Source organism: Haemaphysalis longicornis, unplaced genomic scaffold (assembly GCF_048455015.1).
Source record: "Haemaphysalis longicornis isolate Haplotype H1 unplaced genomic scaffold, Haemaphysalis longicornis Haplotype H1 scaffold_1, whole genome shotgun sequence".
In the NCBI taxonomy this organism is placed as follows: domain Eukaryota; kingdom Metazoa; phylum Arthropoda; class Arachnida; order Ixodida; family Ixodidae; genus Haemaphysalis; species Haemaphysalis longicornis.
In genome coordinates, this window is record NW_027526203.1 from 100,887,564 (window position 1) to 100,906,001 (window position 18,438).

Sequence of the window (18,438 nt, forward strand, 5' to 3'; positions counted from 1 at the left end):
CATGAATATTCGTTACTGTGTTTTGTTGTACGGGTTATTTCTATTGGATAGTCATCGCATACTGCCTTTTTAGTTGGAGGACGGGCGTCAGCACAGCAGATTCTTCTGGACGCGGCAGCAAAGGTCACGGACAGCACTGCATCCCAGCTGCCCTCTACGTCAACGCTTCGACGAACAGTTAGAAGGCAAAAGCAACGTGCAACATTTGTCTACGATATTCCTCCCCGCAGAGAAGATATACATCTCCCGCCTTAATTCAAGGTGCGTTTACTGAAACTGCAAAAAATAGTTTTTTATGAGTTGTTTATGCAGGTGAATTTCAAACAAGAGGCGTTCTTACTGCATGATAGTGGCGAGAGTGACGTCAACAGCATCGTTTTGTTTGCAACGAAGCGGAACTTGGAGTGCTTAGGGATAGCAGGTGCATGGTTCTGTGATGGGACGTTTAAGGTAGTGCCCTCGCTATTCTACCAGTTGTACACAGTCCATGCTCTTTGTAACGGGATTGTCGTGCCCTTGGTGTAGGGCCTACTGCCCAACAAAACCGAAGAAACCTATCGGAGGTACGTCACTATTAATTGTTACCTTATTAACTTCTGTTCCAATGCGTAGTGATCGGTTGGTTGTTGAAATCGTTTTCATTCCGTGTTACCTTACCAGGTTCTTCTCAGTCGTCATCAGCAACGTCGGGCCCTGCGCTGTTCGCATTCTGTACACGGATTTTGAGATTGCTGCTATTAACGCTGCTCGGGGCGTGATTTCAGACATCCGGATTCAAGGGTGTTTTTTTCACCTGGCCCAGTCGGTTTATCGTAAGCTGTGCGCTTTGGGATTCCAAACACGCTATGGCACAGACGAGTCATTTGCAGTCAAGGTGAGTTTGTTGTTATAGGCCTCATGCGCTGAAGTTTGCCCCAGGAGCAGCAGCGCCAAATCACACATCCTGGTGGATCGAGGCGTCATTAGATGGGTAGTACATCAAGCGTTCGTTATAGCTGTCTTTCATTGAATTCAGAACATCAGCACGTTTTCCTAGATAGTAATCGAGAGAGTTAGCAACAGCCAAGCCACCAATGCATTATGTGCAAGGCGCCCGTGATAACGTCATCAAAACGAAATATGCAACTAAACTGCTACCCTGTTTTGCTCTTGCTCTGCTCTTGCGAATCGGCACTGTCATTCATCGCGGTGCACTGCACCGATCGGGGTGCAGCCCGTCATACTCTGGGCGATAGTAGGTTGAGAAGTTAGCGCATAGCGCTGGGTAGTGCATGTGGGGATTAGCAACGGTCTCTGTCCACCGCAAGATGCCTATACATAGATAAACGGCCGTTTTCTTTAACACAGCTCACGTAACAGCTGTTTTATTTCCAGATGAAAATGTTCCCGGCCTTGGCGTTTCTGCCTGTTGGTGCTATCCCGGAGGCCTTTCAAGACGTGTTAGAAGTCTTTCCACAGGAGGCGATGGAACTCGCCGACTACTTTGAGGATGTGTACGTCGGAAGGCCCCGTCGGAACGGCATCTGCTCGGCTCAGTTTCCTCCGAAACTGTGGTCCGTGCACGAGTCGGCACTTCATGGAATGCCCCGTACAAACAACAGCGTGGAGGCGTGGCACTTTGGGCTGCAGGTAATTGCTCATAATTTTTGTGCGACTACCTTTATCGCGCAAATTCCTGTGAGAATTTTAATATCGTATTTCTTATGGTCCCATTCTCGTTTGCCAGAGCAACGTAAGCTGCGCTTCACCGAACTTCTGGGTGTTCCTGCACTGTCTGAAGAAAGAGCAGGCCCTAAGCGAAATGAAGCTCAGTCAAGCGGCAAGCGGGATCACTGCTACAAGGGTGTCGCGGAAGCAGCAAACCTACAACAAGCGCCTTCAAAGAATTCTTCAACACTTCGATGGAACAGACAACATGGGTATCCTAGAGGCTTGCGCCAGAAGCATTACATTGTAAGCGGAAATATATCCAGAGCTGCGGACGAAAATAGAACTCTACGTGATCTGACACCATTTTATTGCGGGGCACAAGCTCGCGCCAATAAACGTTATTTCTACCAAAATCTTGTATCGCCCACCACTGTGTGACAATCTTCTCGATAACAGCGAAAAGATTCGGGATATAGGAATAAGGGTATCTCGTGATGTATTTGCGTCACAGCATGATGTATATAGTTTGAATAATTGTTCATGTTTTTAATGTACGACGCTGTCATTTTGCGCACGCGCGAAGGATTTGATTTTCTTAAATTGTTTTTCCTGAATAAAAATCCCTTGTTAGCCTGCTCTGTGTCCCATGTTGTGTATGCCTAGGTCTTTGTTGTTTCGCGTAGTCTTAGAATGAATCACTACCAACTACTCCAGTTCACAGCACTCCCAAACACACAAGGAACTTCTAATAGGGTGACGAATTGTCATTTTGATGAATTGCCCTATTACGAATTGCCCTATGCGACGAATTGCCCTACTACGAGTTGACCTCCTACGAATTGCCTTTCGACGAAATGCCCTACAGCCGTAACAAACCACGGTGTAAGGTAGGCCCACAAATGACCACCACACAGCGCGCCGCCAGCACAGCTTCAAAATATTATGTTAATGTAAAAGAGAACTTTAACTGTGATTCCGCCAACGTCGTATACCTGCTGGAATGCACCCTCTGCGGCAAACAATACATCGGCCAGACTGAAACACTGTTTGAGGTTTAGTAGTGCCGAGGGAATTCCATCCAGACCAGAGGAAAGAGATGGCTTTAGCTGTTTGAGTGCCTTGAGAACGTCTTCTTCGCATATAAGGGTGATACAGAAATTCGAAGAAGACAGTTCTCGGGCGCGGGAGAGGGCATTGGGTCCACATACTGAACTGAAGTGCTCAGCAAATGCATCGGCAACAGAAGCGATGTCATTTCCCTTTTCATCGAGAAGGCTGCTGTGTTCTCGGCTCTTCGTGACGGAGCGAAAACGGACGTACTGCCAGAAGCATTTGGAACTCCGCGTAGCATCATTTTCAACAGCAGAGATGTACAGTAACCGATCCCGCTTATAGAGCACTTTGCACAAAGACCTGTAATAGACGAATTGCTGTTGCCATGACTCACTATTTGTCCGCCGTCCCTCCCGATGGGCACAATTCTTATTTTTCAAGGCCACGCGGAGCTCACCTGAAAACCAAGCGGGGAATTTAGAGTTCCTGGGCCGCTTACGCGGGATGAATCTGCGCATACCTTCTTGCATAATAGAAGAAAATTGCTCGACTTGCTCGTCAACTTTTCCAGCGTTCAAAACCTCAGAGCAATCAAACTCCGACAGATAATTATAAAAACCTACGTAGTCCCCAGCGGCAAAGTTAAAGGCAGGACGATCAGATGGAAAGGCGCGAATGAACTGAGGGGAACACGGTAAACAAAGATGCAAGGGGGGATGATACTTGTCAGGACACACAAGATGAAAGTCGGACTTGGAAACACTGAGAGAATGAAGATTGGAAAAGCAGAGGTCAAGCGTGTTTCCGTTGAAGTTTTTTACACCATTTTTTTGCTGGAGGTCAGTAAAAGAAATGAAGTCAAGAAGGCAGGTGCCTTTCCGTATGGCATAGTGGTATTGATGCTGGACGGTACCATCCAACCAGTCGATACCAGGTGCGTTAAAATCGCCAGCGATACAGAAGTCTTGACGGGGATTTGAGGTGACAACGTTTTCGATGGCCGAAACGCCTGACTCATACTCGTGTGGATGAAGATTTGGAGAGAAGTAAAATGTAGAAAGTAATATATTCCGCTTAGCTGGGCAGCATAATGCAACCCAGACAGATTCATTCACAGTTTCGATATCACTGCGCCTCAAGGAAGTAATAGAACGATCCACAGCTATGAGAACACCCCCACCAAAACGGGACACTGCGGTAAACATTAACATTTTCGGTAAAATAGTCCCCGGAGGCAATATCTGGTTCAAGCCAGGTTTCCGTAAGAATAATAATATGAAAATCGGATGAATATACAGAATAAAAAAATTCACTAGCCTTTGTCCGTAGGCCACGAACGTTTTGATAGAGAATATTCAGGCGCATCCGGGTGGATTATTATCAGATGTTTCAGACGTGTGTAGCATGGATTCATGAAGAGGACCTAGAAACCTTTTAAAGAGGCACCATTTCGGCCACAACGATAGGTCTTGCAAGCGTTCGAAGTACTCATCGGAGAACACGACATTAAACGATGCATAGTTGGTGAACCTTGTTTTTAGTCGTTTGCAGGTCACAGGAGGGGCGTTCAAAGTGGTGAGGTGGGAGGACAAGGCTTCACTAGTAGCCCCCGGTGACAGCCTAGAAACGAACATAGCAGGTGGCCGCCGAGATACGTCACGTGTCGGTTGTTGATCAGCCGAGTGTGTTAATTTCGGTGAAACCACCGTGATTGATCCCGGGTCGGAAGTGCCATACGACGGCTGGGCGTCCCTTCGGCTGTACAATCCCAGTGACCGGGGCAGGGACAAATGCAACTGCATTACCCTGCACACTCCCGGCAGTGGCTAATGTCGGCGAGGGGGATGCGGCAGGGGCAGGCAGCGTCGGAGCCGCCACAACCGCAGAGAATAGCGACTTCGATTCCGGTGAGCAGGGTTCAATAATATTAATGTAACGTGGCGGCAGAAGGAATGAGGCTGATCACGAAGGATGACGACGCGATATATTTACAGTACGAGATGACCTATTTACATTATTTACGAGGCAGCTGTTGCAGAGCGTTCACCCAGGATGCACGCATCACACACAGCTCTTCTCCGTCGTTCTTCATCGGGCCCACAGCGGCGCATACCCTACGGCGCCCTTCTTCGTCTCCTTGTGACAATATAATAACAATTATAATAATAATATTAAATCAATTATGTTTATTTACGTCCCCAGAAACAGCCATTGGCCTGAGTGCTGGCGCACGGAAAAACAAAATACAATAGACGTATTGGAAAAAACAAACAAGCGACGATACACACACAAATTGAAGGGAATACCGAAAGGACAGCGAGCGACGAAAGGGCACGCGACAGAAGTTCACCGGCATGGCAGCACGGCGTCAAAAGGGCACGCGACAAAACAGCACGCAAAAGAAGAGCACAGCGTCAGAAGGGCACAGCGTCAAAAACGCACACGGCAGAAACGCACCGCGACATAACAGCACGGCGACAGAAGCGCACGACGAGAAAACAGCACACGACAAAACAACACACCGTAAGAGGAGAGCACTGAAACAGCAATTGGGTGCGGTGGCGCAGCTATGTAGTCGTGCAGTGTGCACTCGCAGGCTGGGCTCGGCCCGGGTAGCACGCATTTTCTCTGGCCCGGGCCGGGCTCAGGCTTGAAGCAAATTTTTTTCGGGCTGTGGCGGCACCAGCCGGCCCGGGCAGTCTCGGAGGTGCGGCAATCCTGTGCCGCAAATTATAAATTGTTGACAACAAAATGTTTTCTTTGTGGTCTTTCTGGGAACAAAAAGAAGTGAAGTGCAAATTCACTACGACACCAGATATGATAAAAAGACAATTGCACTTAGAAAGCCTTCAGATCAATAAAAGAACGTATGGGCCCCATCCGCATAGCGGGCCAGAAAATGAGGGCACTCCAGCCACAGAGCACAACATGATTGTCTTTTCCCTGTGCTTTTCAAACAAATATATGTGCAAGTTTCAAACAAATGTACATTCAATATACTCACTATAGGCTTATTTTAGGTTAAAAAGACCAAACATTTTAGTGCTTATGTTTGGAGTCTGGTGGACTCGGACTGATATTTAAAAAAACAGTGTGCGGGCTCGGGGCTATTTATTAAATGCGGCCGGGCTAGGGCCGGACTCCGGTACATATTTTAAAACTGTGTCGGGCTCTGGCCGAACTTGGGCTTTTATCTCAATGTTTTGTCGGTCTCGGCCCGGACCCGGGCGTGTCTCTACCGGGCCTGGTCTGGCCGGGCCTTGAAATTCCGGGCCGTAGTGCTCCATATCATCTAAGGAATGCTGCCCTCTCCCACTCGACGCACGAATTACGCGGGCGTTTGAAGCCTGTGTTCACATAATTCGCTTTTTTTTCAACAATTCAATTCACGAGTATGACAGAGGCATGCGCACCGGCAGAAACAGCTGCTGATTTTCTGACAATGTTGATTTTCTCACACCGCCGGTACTAAACCACGCGCAGACGCCGCTGGGAAGTGCCCGTGCACCGGAAGGTTGGTGCACCGAAATGTACGCACGGAAACGTCCTCCACCGCCATTTCCTACACCGAAATATGCGGATAACGGTCTAGGACATTTCGGTGAAGGACAGACATTTCTGTGCACGGACTTTGCGGTGTCGCACATATCGGAGTATGGAGGTTTCGGTGCAGGAACATTTTGGTGTGGAAGTTTTCCGGCGACCGATTTAGCGGGTGCTTGTTTGTTTCAAACAGCCGTTATACTTTCATTTCCACATAACATTAGTTATGAACAGCAATATAGTGAAGTGATTGCATTTTTATGTTGACGCCGTGTTTTATTTTTGCCAGTTATTTGTAGAAATTGAGAATTTGTATATTTTTGCTTGAAACTTCGTTCAGGGAACACCTGTTTTGTAGCCAACTGATTGAATTCTGTTTCACGTTTTTTGTCCTAATTTATGAGAACTCTTTAATTATATTCGCCCTTTTTTATGGCAAGCAAATCAACCAAGGCGATTGGCCGTTGTTTACTATGGTATAAAAGCTTCCTAATGAAATTCGCTCAAAATAAAAGGCACTCTCACTTTACAAAGAAAGCAGCTTTACAAATATGCAGATGCCCCTAAAATTCAGAAAATCTTAAAGTTCTATGTAGGTTGCGTTGTGACAGTAAACTGAAGTTGCAAACACTGTTGTCGCTAGCTTTTTTCCCCAGACAAGTCGGGGGATATTGTCGTGGAGAAAGTACGACGGACCTTTTTGAAGACACGTATGCGGCTTGTATGTCTCCTCAATCAATCAATCAATCAATCAATCAATCAATCAATCAATCAATCAATCAATCAATCAATCAATCAATCAATCAATCAATCAATCAATCAATCAATCAATCAATCAATCAATCAATCTTTTATTTAGCCTTCTTTTTATAAAAGAGTGCTGGGACAAAAACAAGAACACGCTCCCACTTCTAGGCAAGTGGGAGCGTGCCGAAGTCTCTTGCATTTGAACGATTTTCGATAGAATAATGTTTTGCCTGCTTTTAAAACATAGCGTACCTTTCTTTTCCTCTCAGTAAAGCAAAAGGATAAATCACTCATCTTCCAGGAGGTTCCTAAGAAGATGCGAAGCTGTTACTGGCTCACTTGTATAAAGGCGGATCGGCAACAAGGACGAAAAATTTAATTTGAAATTATGATGTTCTCTATGTTATGACTGGATTACTTCATTTTCACTGGTCTCCATTGAACCGGTGCGTGTTCTAAGCATGTCTCAGGATGTCGGCGTTCACCATTAAGGAAAGCGTGTCACTGCCACTATAAGAGCATTAGTACACAATATGTGCTTTACTTTCTCCGTTTGAAACGCTGATTTCCATGACATTCGCGCCTTACGCGGCGCTGTGCCGCAGTAAACTTTGTATTGCTGGCTCCCCTCACTGGGGGAACATCTCAATGTTCATTCTGCCGCAGGAGGTGCATTATAAGGGGTACCACGTTTCTCTACATAGATTTGTGCCGCTGCAATGCCACCAATGATTGCAACGCTAACCCTGTGCAGGTAAATGCCCTTCAGCCCGGTTCGCAGACATACCTAAATTGAAGGCGCCTAAATTTTTGTGGCCTGCCCTTCTGAACGTCACATTCGAAGGGGGCCAACGCTGGTGCGAAAGTTGGTTTTCCTTGCCACGTGTACTTCACTGAACAAAATCCTCACTATGTGCTCCCATTGTTTTCCTCAAATGAGCCGAGGGTACATTTTGCAAAAAAACAAAAATTACATAAATAAACCCACGTGCGCGTTTACTCGTATAAGGTTGTTGCAGCGTGTCCCGTTCCTTTCAGAGCTTCCTTCCAGAATAGGGGCCTGAAAAATATTCAATGGCTATCCAAGGTATCCTTTGTACAAATCACTAACGAGGAAAATATTGGACCAGTTACGTAAGCGTAAAAGTGATCGCGTTTCCAGATTCGTCTCCGCGGCTGCAACATCACTTTACACAACCACCAAGGAAAACTTGACAAAGTGGACGAAACTTGTAAAGGAAGCGGAATATGTACGCCGAATGTTTGGAGTGAGTGATAAGGCGTATAGTTTGCATTCAAATCTTTTCGGTCTGTGTAAGTCTCTGTGCAAAGAATTTAAAATCGTAATATTCAGGACTAAAACCATTGGTTGTACAAAAACCTCCAAAATGTCGCTGAAAAAACTCTCGGGTAAAATGACCTTCATTCCCAAATAAAAGTCACGACGAAAGATGACCCAAGTGACAAGTAAAATAAATATGCCTAAGGGGTATGCGGGAAGCTTTATTTTGTTCTTACGTTGTGTTAGAGAGAAGGGAGGTCTGATTTTCATAAAGGAAAGCACACCATACAGGTTTGTAAGTGCGATTTCGTTTCCCGCTTCCTGTATGATATACGAAGTGTGCCAGCGATAAATTCTCCCTGCTGCTTTGCTGCCAAAAAGGTATCTCGAGCTCATGCGATCGAACCCCACAAATAATTAAGAAGGGGCGCAGGTTCGCAGGTGCATAGGTAAACGAAACCACCAAAGATGACGGAAAACAAATGCCGGTCTTTTACAGTATTTTTTAATGTATGGTTCTTTATGAGCCGCAGTGCGTCCCAACCTCACCTGCGGTCAGCGATTGCATAATGAGCATAGGAATGAGGGACTCTTTGTAGGAACATAAAAGGTAAAGTCTGTACGCCTAAAAAGGCACGGGGAAAGTGCTTGTTGACATAGATTTTCTGAAATGTTTGAAAGAAAGAGTGGAGCAAAACATGCTCCCGCATGGGACTCGAAGCGACTACCTTCAGAACGCCGGCCTTTGCAATAGCAACTGGGCTGCCGGGGAGGCTGTGGTTCCCTCCCCTGCTTGAGGTATTGTATCAATGTTACGCCTAAAGGGGCTGCGCAACACTTCCGATGAACGCTTTCCTCCGCGCCTGGAACCAGTGTGAAAGCTATAGTTATCGCCAGCAGGGAGAGGCGCTGCGTCGCCGCAAAAGGTGCGCCTTCCGTTTCTTCTTTGCCACTTTGCTTCCATTCCGTGGCTGTCGCACGCGTTTACGCTCCCACTAATGGAAAGCCGGCCAATAGCCGCTACGCCGCTGTAATGAAATAATGGCCGTGGTCGGAGAACGCCCCTACCAGAAAAGAGAGGAAAATCTTTTGAGAAGGGTTCTAAATTATCTGATGGGCATAAAGCAGTAATTTTTGGCTGAGATACTTTGGATGTATTTGTGATGTATTTGTGGATGTATTTGTGACTACGTTCTGGAAGCATTTAGGATTTCGAAAAAAATAAAAAGCGTTGCAAGTTTCTTCTAAAGGTGGTAGCCAGTTCTCTTCCGACAACTCAAACTGAGTGGGACCTTTTTAACCCCCGGGGCGTGACTGGAGCTTCTTTACGGAGAAAAAACACGATGGGACATGATCCGAAGCTCTTTAGAGTTCAACGACTGGTGGGTGCAAAAGAAAGCAGTCAGATGCAGGTACATTTTGAAGCAGAGTTAGAGCTTCTTTCAGAAATACAGTGGAAAACGTAAAAAGGCGATTTTACACAAACAAGTTCGACCTAGTATCACGCTTGAAGGCGTGACTATTATTGAAGATAGCTGAAGTACCAGTACGAACATGTCTTGTCGCTGCTAACTTCCTCACCCGACCTCCCTCCACACACACGTACGGACATCAACGACGCCGTGTGTTGACCAGTGCCGAAAATAGCAACACCGAAATGTTTCGCTTCGCGATTACGCAATTCACCGGTTCTTTTGTTCCCGGTAAATGCCCCATTTATTTAATGCAGGAACCTATCACATGCAGAAGAATCTATATATTGGCAGGTTTCGCTGACTATACGGGACATGTAACACCTTTTTACCTCAAATGTCTATTCACTTCCGGACTCTTCCGTCCCCCGTGGCCGGCATATCTTTGAATGTACCGTGTTTCCTGGTGGACTGATGAGAAAGCCGGGCGTACGCCGCCAAAGGTCAGCGTTCAAACCTGATGGCTGGGGCACTTGCATGGGAACTAAACCATGAGGGCCCCTTCGAAACGAAAGCGCAGATGAAAAGTCGTGCTGCGTAGGGGAACTTAGTCCCCGGCCCCCCAAGTGTCAGCAAAATCTACGCCCTTCAAGGAAATCCGGGGAGGGGGTATCTACGCTACAACCATCGATTACAGCCGACAGTTCACAGTGTCACCGCAGCCGCATTTGGGCGTACGCAGCAAATGACGACAACTTCGTTTTGTGGCTGTGAAGACGTTCCACGAAGTCTTTAAACTTTCCGGAAGCACAGCTTAATGATGTCGTGACTGTGGTCCCTATTTCTCACACAACCTCCCGTCAAATAGACTCACCTAACCGGCTCCGAGCAGTTGCCGCAGGAGGGTCCTTTGTTTTTGAACGCTTCAGCACGACGCCAACCGCTTAGCTTCAGTTTCAGCTCGGCTGGTAGAAAAGCGATCGGTCTTTTTACTATTCGACAACTTTCTTTATGCTGTTTTGTTTTCATCACTGTTGCTCAAGTTGTTTTGCGAGCATGTAGCACGCAGCTTTTATCAGACCAATTTTAGCCCTGGCTAAAATAACGCGAACATGTGTTCATACTCATGTTCATATTGCGCGGAACGTCAAACGCTAGCAAAAGTACGGCGATGTCACAACATGAGGAGGGCGGTGAGTGAGCCCTAAAGGGAGCGATTACATGTCGCCAAAAAATTTGTTTTCGAATAAAGTATAATGCATGATTTGAGACCTACAAGGAACGTGGAAACGGCGGCAAATAAATTCTTGTGTATTTGTTGTCAGCAAAGCGGTCGTATGTCATTTTAGTTTAGCGTGCCCAATTATTGGCTCATAAGATTAATATCGTGAACAAGATAAAGGATGGGGCAGCCAAACTAAAGTACTAGCTTGATAAAGCTTCCAAAGCCACCTATCGTTATTCTAATCTTCTAATGGCAGCGCGTCCCGCAGGAGCGCACTACAACATGCTTTGAAATCGCTCATATGCAAAGAGACCTGTTTAGGAAAGTTTTAAGGCGGCTTGAAAAATACGTATTACTATTTCCGACAATGCGCGATTGCCGTGGTCCGTCTCCATTTTTGATTCGGGGCGAAACAGAAAAGAATGGTTAACATGTTCAGAGGAAGGAATGATTAACATGTTCACACAAGGCGCGCCCGTGCAGTACCTTCACTTGTCACCAATATAAAACAAAATTGACCCAGTGTTCTGCGCTCTCTGAAGACGCATTCAGGTTTAGGGCATCCAGACAGGCGCCGGCCGGTGCTTGCAAAATAATTTGGAGTTGTGGAAGGGTTGCCGGGGTGGTAGAGTGAAGGATCGTCAAAGCTGCTTCCCCCCGCCACGCAAGAGTTTTAGGCAACTCAGTATACGCCAAGAACATTGTCCCCATTTTAATGTAACTTTCAACGTATTTTTATTACCTCTAATTGTATTGACCACCAAATACATGTAAGTAGACTTATTGGAGTTAAATAAGAATATTTTAGATGCAACACTAGCTTCACAGTCTAGAATACAGGCTGCGTTCCAGCCTTGTTGCTTTCGGAAACTGATTGAAGCGAATCGTAACGTGTGCTATCAGGACTCTTTCGTTTTTCCCCTTTCGCAAATGCTGCCTCAATGCGGGTTAGTGCCAAATACCACTTGCGGTATTCTGCGGCCTCAAATAAGCACAGCGATCACGGCTGAAGCGAATCTTGTATTGAGGAGTTTAAAGCGAGCATTTTATTCTTCACAAATTTTATTTTATTCTTCGCGTCGCAAATAAGCTGCCAGTGTGATGACTGCGTGTGCAAGGCAAGGTAGATGATAAGATATAAAAATAGTACGCGTTGGTAAAAAGAATTTATCAGTGATGATCAAATGTTCATTAAAAAAGAACTTTTTCATCGTAAAAGCGGATTCCGAATTCCAGATCAATTACAATATTGTAGCGAATACGTGGAGTGCGGTGAGGATGTGGTTATGGAGAGAACACTGGAAATCCCATGCGCGTTTCCTAAGTTATTGGTGTATACATAAAATACATTCTCTGGGTGGTAACAGATTTCATATGCAAAGTTTTAGATGATACTGTGGAACTAGGAAAACATGATTATAGCTAGTGGCACCAGAATTCAATATGTGTGCTTTCATTGCTGAAGCGAAATATTGGGGGTAAACGTTGCCTTTACTTCCCTTATACACTAAACAAGCCATGCGTACAAGCTAGGCAAGCACAGCACTTGGTATTTCCCCTCGCGCCGTAAAGACCGTCATCAATTGTTTATGTGGGCTGAAATCTTTTCAGCAGTGTCCTGGCCGAACTTCACACGAAGGATCAGCATCATCATCACCAGGCTATCTACGCCCACTGCATGGCAAAGGCATTTTTCATAGATATCCAATTATCCCGGTTCTGTGCTAATTGCGCCCAATTGATCCCTGCAAACTTTTTGATCTCATCTGCCCATCTGACTTTCTGCCGCTTCCTGCCAAGCTTACGTTCTGTAGGGATCCACTCTGTTACTCTTAAAGACGAATGGTTATCTTGCCTACGCATTACATTTCCTCCCCGCACCCATTTCTTGTCCTTAATTTTCCATTATTATGTCCTTAAGACCCGTTTGTTCCCTGACCCACTCTGCTCTCTTCGTGTTTCTTAACGTTACACCTATCATATTCCTTTCCATTGCTTGCTGAGTCGTCGTCAATTCAAGTTGAACCCTCTTAGTGAGCCTCTAAGTTTCTGCCCCGTAGGTGAGTACCGGTAAGATGCAGCTGCCATACACTTTCTTCTTCAGGGACAATGGTAGGCTACCATTCATTATCTGAGAATGGCTGCCGGATGCACTCCACCCCATTCTTATCCTTCCAATTTTCTCTGTCTCGTGCTTGGGATCCTGGGGCACTACTTCACCTAAGTAGATATATTCGCTTACCACTTCCATTGCCTCGCCACCTATCTCAAACCGATGTGCTCTTCCTATGTTATTGAGCATTACTTTAGTTTTCTGCATATTATATTTCACGCCCACGACTCTGCCTGTGCAGTGCGGAAATCATGCTTTGAAATTCGTTGCCCTAGTTACTTAGTAAGGCAACGTCATCAGCAAATTTTAGGTTGCTGAGGAATTCTTCATTGACCCTTACATCCAGCTGATCTCAATCCAATGTTCTGATAGCCTACGTTTCTCCAATCATTTTTTCTAATATTACTGAATGAAAATTGTTCCCGCCGCTTACGAGACGGATTGTGTCTGAAAGGATGGCTCTGTCAGAATTGCGTGTGCTAGCACTTTCGCTGTAATTTTGACCCTTCTAGGCTTTATTGTCCATCATCCGCCTCACTATAACGCAATATTTGTACCAGGTTGGATTAAAAACTACCCCGTGTTTAATGACGCCAGACGTCGCTCCAGCTCAGGGTTGTAGCCATGTCTAGAGTGCCGTCGGACGTGGTCGAATTTTTAAAGCTGGGCCGGTACAATGCTCATGGAATGCCTGGCATACTGAGACAGCGGTTACGTCTTACCATCGATATCAAAGGGACCATTCTCGATTTGATGATGATGGTTGGTGTTTAATCGCGCAAGGGCAACGAGGGCAAAAAGCGCCAGATAAGTTAATGGTTGAAGAGAAGTGATTACCACAACGAGGTACGTATAAAAACGTGTAAACCGGACATAGTAAAATCAATGAAAGAGAATGGTGATGGCTCGTGTATAGGGCCAGATTTGATTACACATGACAGGAAATGAGGTTTAAAAACTTTATATCTGACAAATACTTATAAAAGCCTTTGACAGGGACTATGGCATGGTCACCCAAAAATAACAATGGGTGGAGCGGAACGTGTTGTCTGTAGAGTTGGGGAAAGTGTTTGTGCCGTGTGGTGTCAACTGCCTTGCATTAAATGAGTATGTGGACCACGGCGAGGGCCTCTCCGCACCTGCCGCATAGGGGTCTTGAAGATCCCGTGAGCAGGTACGAGTGAGTTGCATGGGTGTGCCGTATCCGTAGTCTAGACAAAGTGGCTTCTGTGTATCTGTTGCGTGTGTCGGTGGTGTATGGTCTCAAGTGTGGTTTAATTACGTGTGACGTGTTGTCTGTATGTTCACTCCAGTATGCTTGCCATGCTTTACGACGTTTTGTCTAATATGTGGATTTATGCTAGTGTACGGTACTGTTCGTATACGAACTGTGCCTTGTAGTGCAGCACTGGCAACCATTTCATCAGCAACCTCATTCCCCACGATCCCACAATGGCGTGGAAACCACCATATAGGTATATCAAGGTTTGAGGTACATGCGGATAGAATAGACTTAAAAATAACATTAACTACATAGTTTTTAGACCGTTTGTTACAGGACAGCGCACGTACAACGCTGAGGTAGTCCTTGTATGTGATGGACTTTGGAATTTTGTGCTGGACAATGTGATCTAAAACCATTAAGATGCCGTATGCGTCAGTCGTAAAAATACTGTTAAGGACATTGATCGTTTCATAGACGCGAAAGTTCTGTCCGTGCGCAGAAAAAGACACAGCGGCCGCAGTCTTTGACGCATCACTATAAAATAATGCACATCGGTATTTATCCTGTGAAAACAAGAAATGGTGCAGAATCGCAATTCTTGGTGTCCTGTTCCTATCAAGATGTGTAAAAGACAGGTCACAGAATACAGGGCGCAGATTTCATGGTGGTACAAAATCAGCGATGGGTGTCTTGTGAATGTCTAAAACGGGCACCTTGAGCTCAGTCGGTTCCTCTCTTACCCTTAGTGAAAAAGACAGAAAGATGGAAGGACGATTTAAAACAGGTGTTTTGAGGATGTATTATTAATGGTGGAATTAAAAGGGAGGTTAGTCAGGGCCATGATTTTCAAGCATACAACAAGTCCATGTAAATGGTCTGGTGATGTAGAGACAATTTATCACACTCGGCGTAGAGGTTTGGGACTGGGCTAATCCGAAAAGCGCTACACACAAGGCGAAGTCCCGGATGCAGCACTAGGTCGAACATTTTTAGTGCCGTTTTTGATGCAGACCCATAAACGACACTTCGATAGTCCAATCGAGACCCAACTCGGCTCGTAAAATACGTAAAAGGAGTTGCTTGTCCGTTACATGTGTGACAAGATTTTAAGACTGTTGATAGCGTTTAGGACCATTCTCGATTTATCCATGCCTTACGACTTTTTCTGGACACCTGCCGCAGTGGCTCATTGGCTAAAGCGTTGCGCTGCTGAGCACTAGGTTTACGGGTTGAATTCCCGGCCGCTGCGGCTGCTTTTCTGATGGAGGCGAAAAGCAAAAACACCCGTGTGTACGAGATTTCGGCGCACGTTAAAGATCCCTAGGTGGTCAACATTAATTCGGAGCCCTCCACTACGGTGCGCCTCATAGCCTGGGTTGCGTCGGCGCGTTAAAATCTACAATCAATCAACTTTTTGTAGACTTTATCATGGTGTTGTCGGGAAAGTGGGCATGGTATATGCGTTTAAAGAAGATAATAAAGGCCTCGTACGCCTCGCCAGCATTTTCAGAGCAAAACTCGTCATCCCTGTAATTATTTGAAATAGTAGAGAAAAAGGACGCAAGAGTGCCATCCGTTATCCTTTGGGCTGTATTCTGTGCTGGCAATTAGCGTTGTTTACCCGTGGCAGATTTCTCCAGCACATAAATGGGAAAGTGATCGCTGATTGCACTGTGTAGTACACCTGAAAGTAAGTTACTGATATTTATGTTAGAGATAAATACATCATTAAGTCAGGCTGTATGCATCGTAACGCGTGTACCCGTCTGTGTCAGAATAGAATTGCCATTGGATTCTACCGTTAATGAAAAAACTTCCTCAGCAGGCGATCGTTTTAGGTGGCCGATGTTGAATTAACAACTAAATAGAATTTGTTGTTATTCACATAGGTGAAGGGGTGGTCCAGATATTTTACCAATATATTTGCAATGGCATCAGGGGCTCGGTACGCTACGGAATATAGAGAATTATTTGATCTAACGGTTAACCAGTCAACTGCGTTGGTTATGAAAGAAGGAACTGACAGAATGTCACATTCAAACTTATTCACAAAAAATCTCCGATTTCCGTCACGCTTGTAAATTTCATCATTGCACGTATACCATATCTTTGTCAACATGACAGCATAAAACTAAAACGTAAACTTGCCCAGAAATACTCATACTTCGTCTTCCTAGTGTATCACCGAACGAATGTTAAGGTGTAGACATGAAAAGCGTACATCCGGATTGATTTCAACTATGCTCCTAACATCACCCGGTGCCGCGGTCATCTTTCAAGATAGACTGCTCGGGCAACCAAAACGTGAGCAGTTCACACAATCTTTTCTACATCATGTGCGCTTCGAATTGGCTTTTTTTTTCATCTTTTTTGGATTTTCAGATTTTTCAGATTTTCAGATTTCGGATTTTCAAGATTTTTCATCTTTTGGCACATAGACCTTGCCACCTAGTGTCCAAACGAAACGCCGGTTTTTCGCCTTTCTTGCGTAATAGCCATACCCCGCAACTGTTTCATGGCAGGGCAAAGGTGGGCTCGCTTACAAGTCTACCGATCTCGCTGACGGTGTCAACAAGGTTTTGATCCAGAGCGAACGGTAAACCCTTCCCTTTAAGATTACACTTCCTGGAATACTGCTCCGAGGCAGTGATGCGTTGCTCATGCTGAAACACTTGTTTTCACAGAGCTTCTCAGTGCAAAAGTAGCTTTTCGGTTGTTTTCTTGAGAGATTTCTTTCCTTCTCTAGCTCCCTTCACCCCTGCTTTCACAGTTCAAATTGCTCCTGAAGACGTCCATGCTTGACTTAAGTTCCCGGATTTTTTGCGTAAGTCCCGCTCCAACTTTGCCTGAAAGTCATTCATTTCTTTTCTGAACTCACATTGAAACCGAGCAAGGTCAGCCATGGTACGTTAGAGAAAAATGGTTTATAGACAAAACAGCACTCAAAACTTGGCAGAAGTCACTGCAGCAAAAACAAATATATTTTCCGAAGTGTACAAAGATTGCTAACCTGCAAAAATAGAAGGCGCAGCGATTACGTTGATTGTCCGTGCCAAGTTAGGTTAGGTTACGTGTTAGGTTAGATTACGTTAAGGAAAGCCAACGTTGTTGGATTACCCAATCCGAAAAGGTTCGGGGTAGTAAAGTAGCGCTAGACGTGGCGTTATGCAAGAAAAAGCAGTGGTCGTGACTTAAGCGCAGTGCTGATAGTGACGCCGATGCTGCATAGTACTCTATACTCAGTAAAAAAATTATTAGCTACCGGCTACAGGACGCCGGGGTATGCAACAAACACACGTGCAAAAACATAAGTAAAACACTGGAAGGAAAATTATACGCCGCTTTATGGGCCTTTCGCAATAAGGGTAGGTGGTAAATTCTTTCTCTCCCCATTACGCATTCCCAAAATGCGTTTACTGCCCTAGCTCTCTACCCGGAAGTTAAATTCCTTACCACCTTTGCACGCGGCCCCAAAGAAAGCCTGCGTGGTATTGGGGTCTTCATTACGATTCATATATTTTCCAAAGTAAAAGGTACCTTAAAGACAAAAAGGCACATCAGTTTGCAGAAATTTACATTTGATGTAGAACAGACCGAATTGCTGTCTTCTTAGTCATATTAAAATGTCGCAGAAAAAATGACTGCTACATTGAAAAAACTGTGCGAAGGAATGATTTACCGATGTATTCATAAGGGGAGCCGAAAGTCGGCTTCTTAGAATACAGCGCACTTTTTGAACGTTTTACTCGCGGATTTTAAAAATACTACCGTCATTCGATATGAATGTGAAACTCGTAGACTGGTCACAAGGGTACCGGAACGCATGAGGCCCTGTGATGAATAGCTTGTCGATGCGGCGAGCGATATGGTAAAAAAAACCTTCATCGCTGGGCATTAGATAGTGCACACGGAAGCTACATTCTGTTAAAAAACACCATTGCATCCAAACAAGAAACCTGATGCCAAACAAAATACAAAGGCGACAAATTTGGCATACAATTACCACATCTTCAAACCCGTGGAAGTGCTCCACACCGATTACATCCTTTCCGTGAAGCACTTACCGCAGTTTGAATGACCCGTGCTCTAGAAAGAGAAAATGTAAAGGCGCTGCGCGAAACCAATGGCCTGCGGGATACCCTGCTAATTGAAAAACGGGGCCCCGACATCTCCAACAAAGGGAAGCAA

General features: G+C 45.3%; 1 protein-coding gene across 1 annotated transcript in view; it reads left to right on the forward strand.

Annotated features, from left to right (window-relative positions):
- Positions 1-1,374: 1,374 nt before the first annotated feature.
- The window catches only part of LOC144144157 (uncharacterized), a 114,159-nt gene continuing 97,095 nt past the window's right edge, over positions 1,375-18,438 (forward strand). The window contains exons 1-2 of the mRNA XM_077675553.1: positions 1,375-1,629; positions 1,727-1,919. Coding sequence (XP_077531679.1) covers positions 1,375-1,629; positions 1,727-1,919 — 448 coding nt within the window. The remainder of the gene's footprint in view (positions 1,630-1,726; positions 1,920-18,438) is intronic.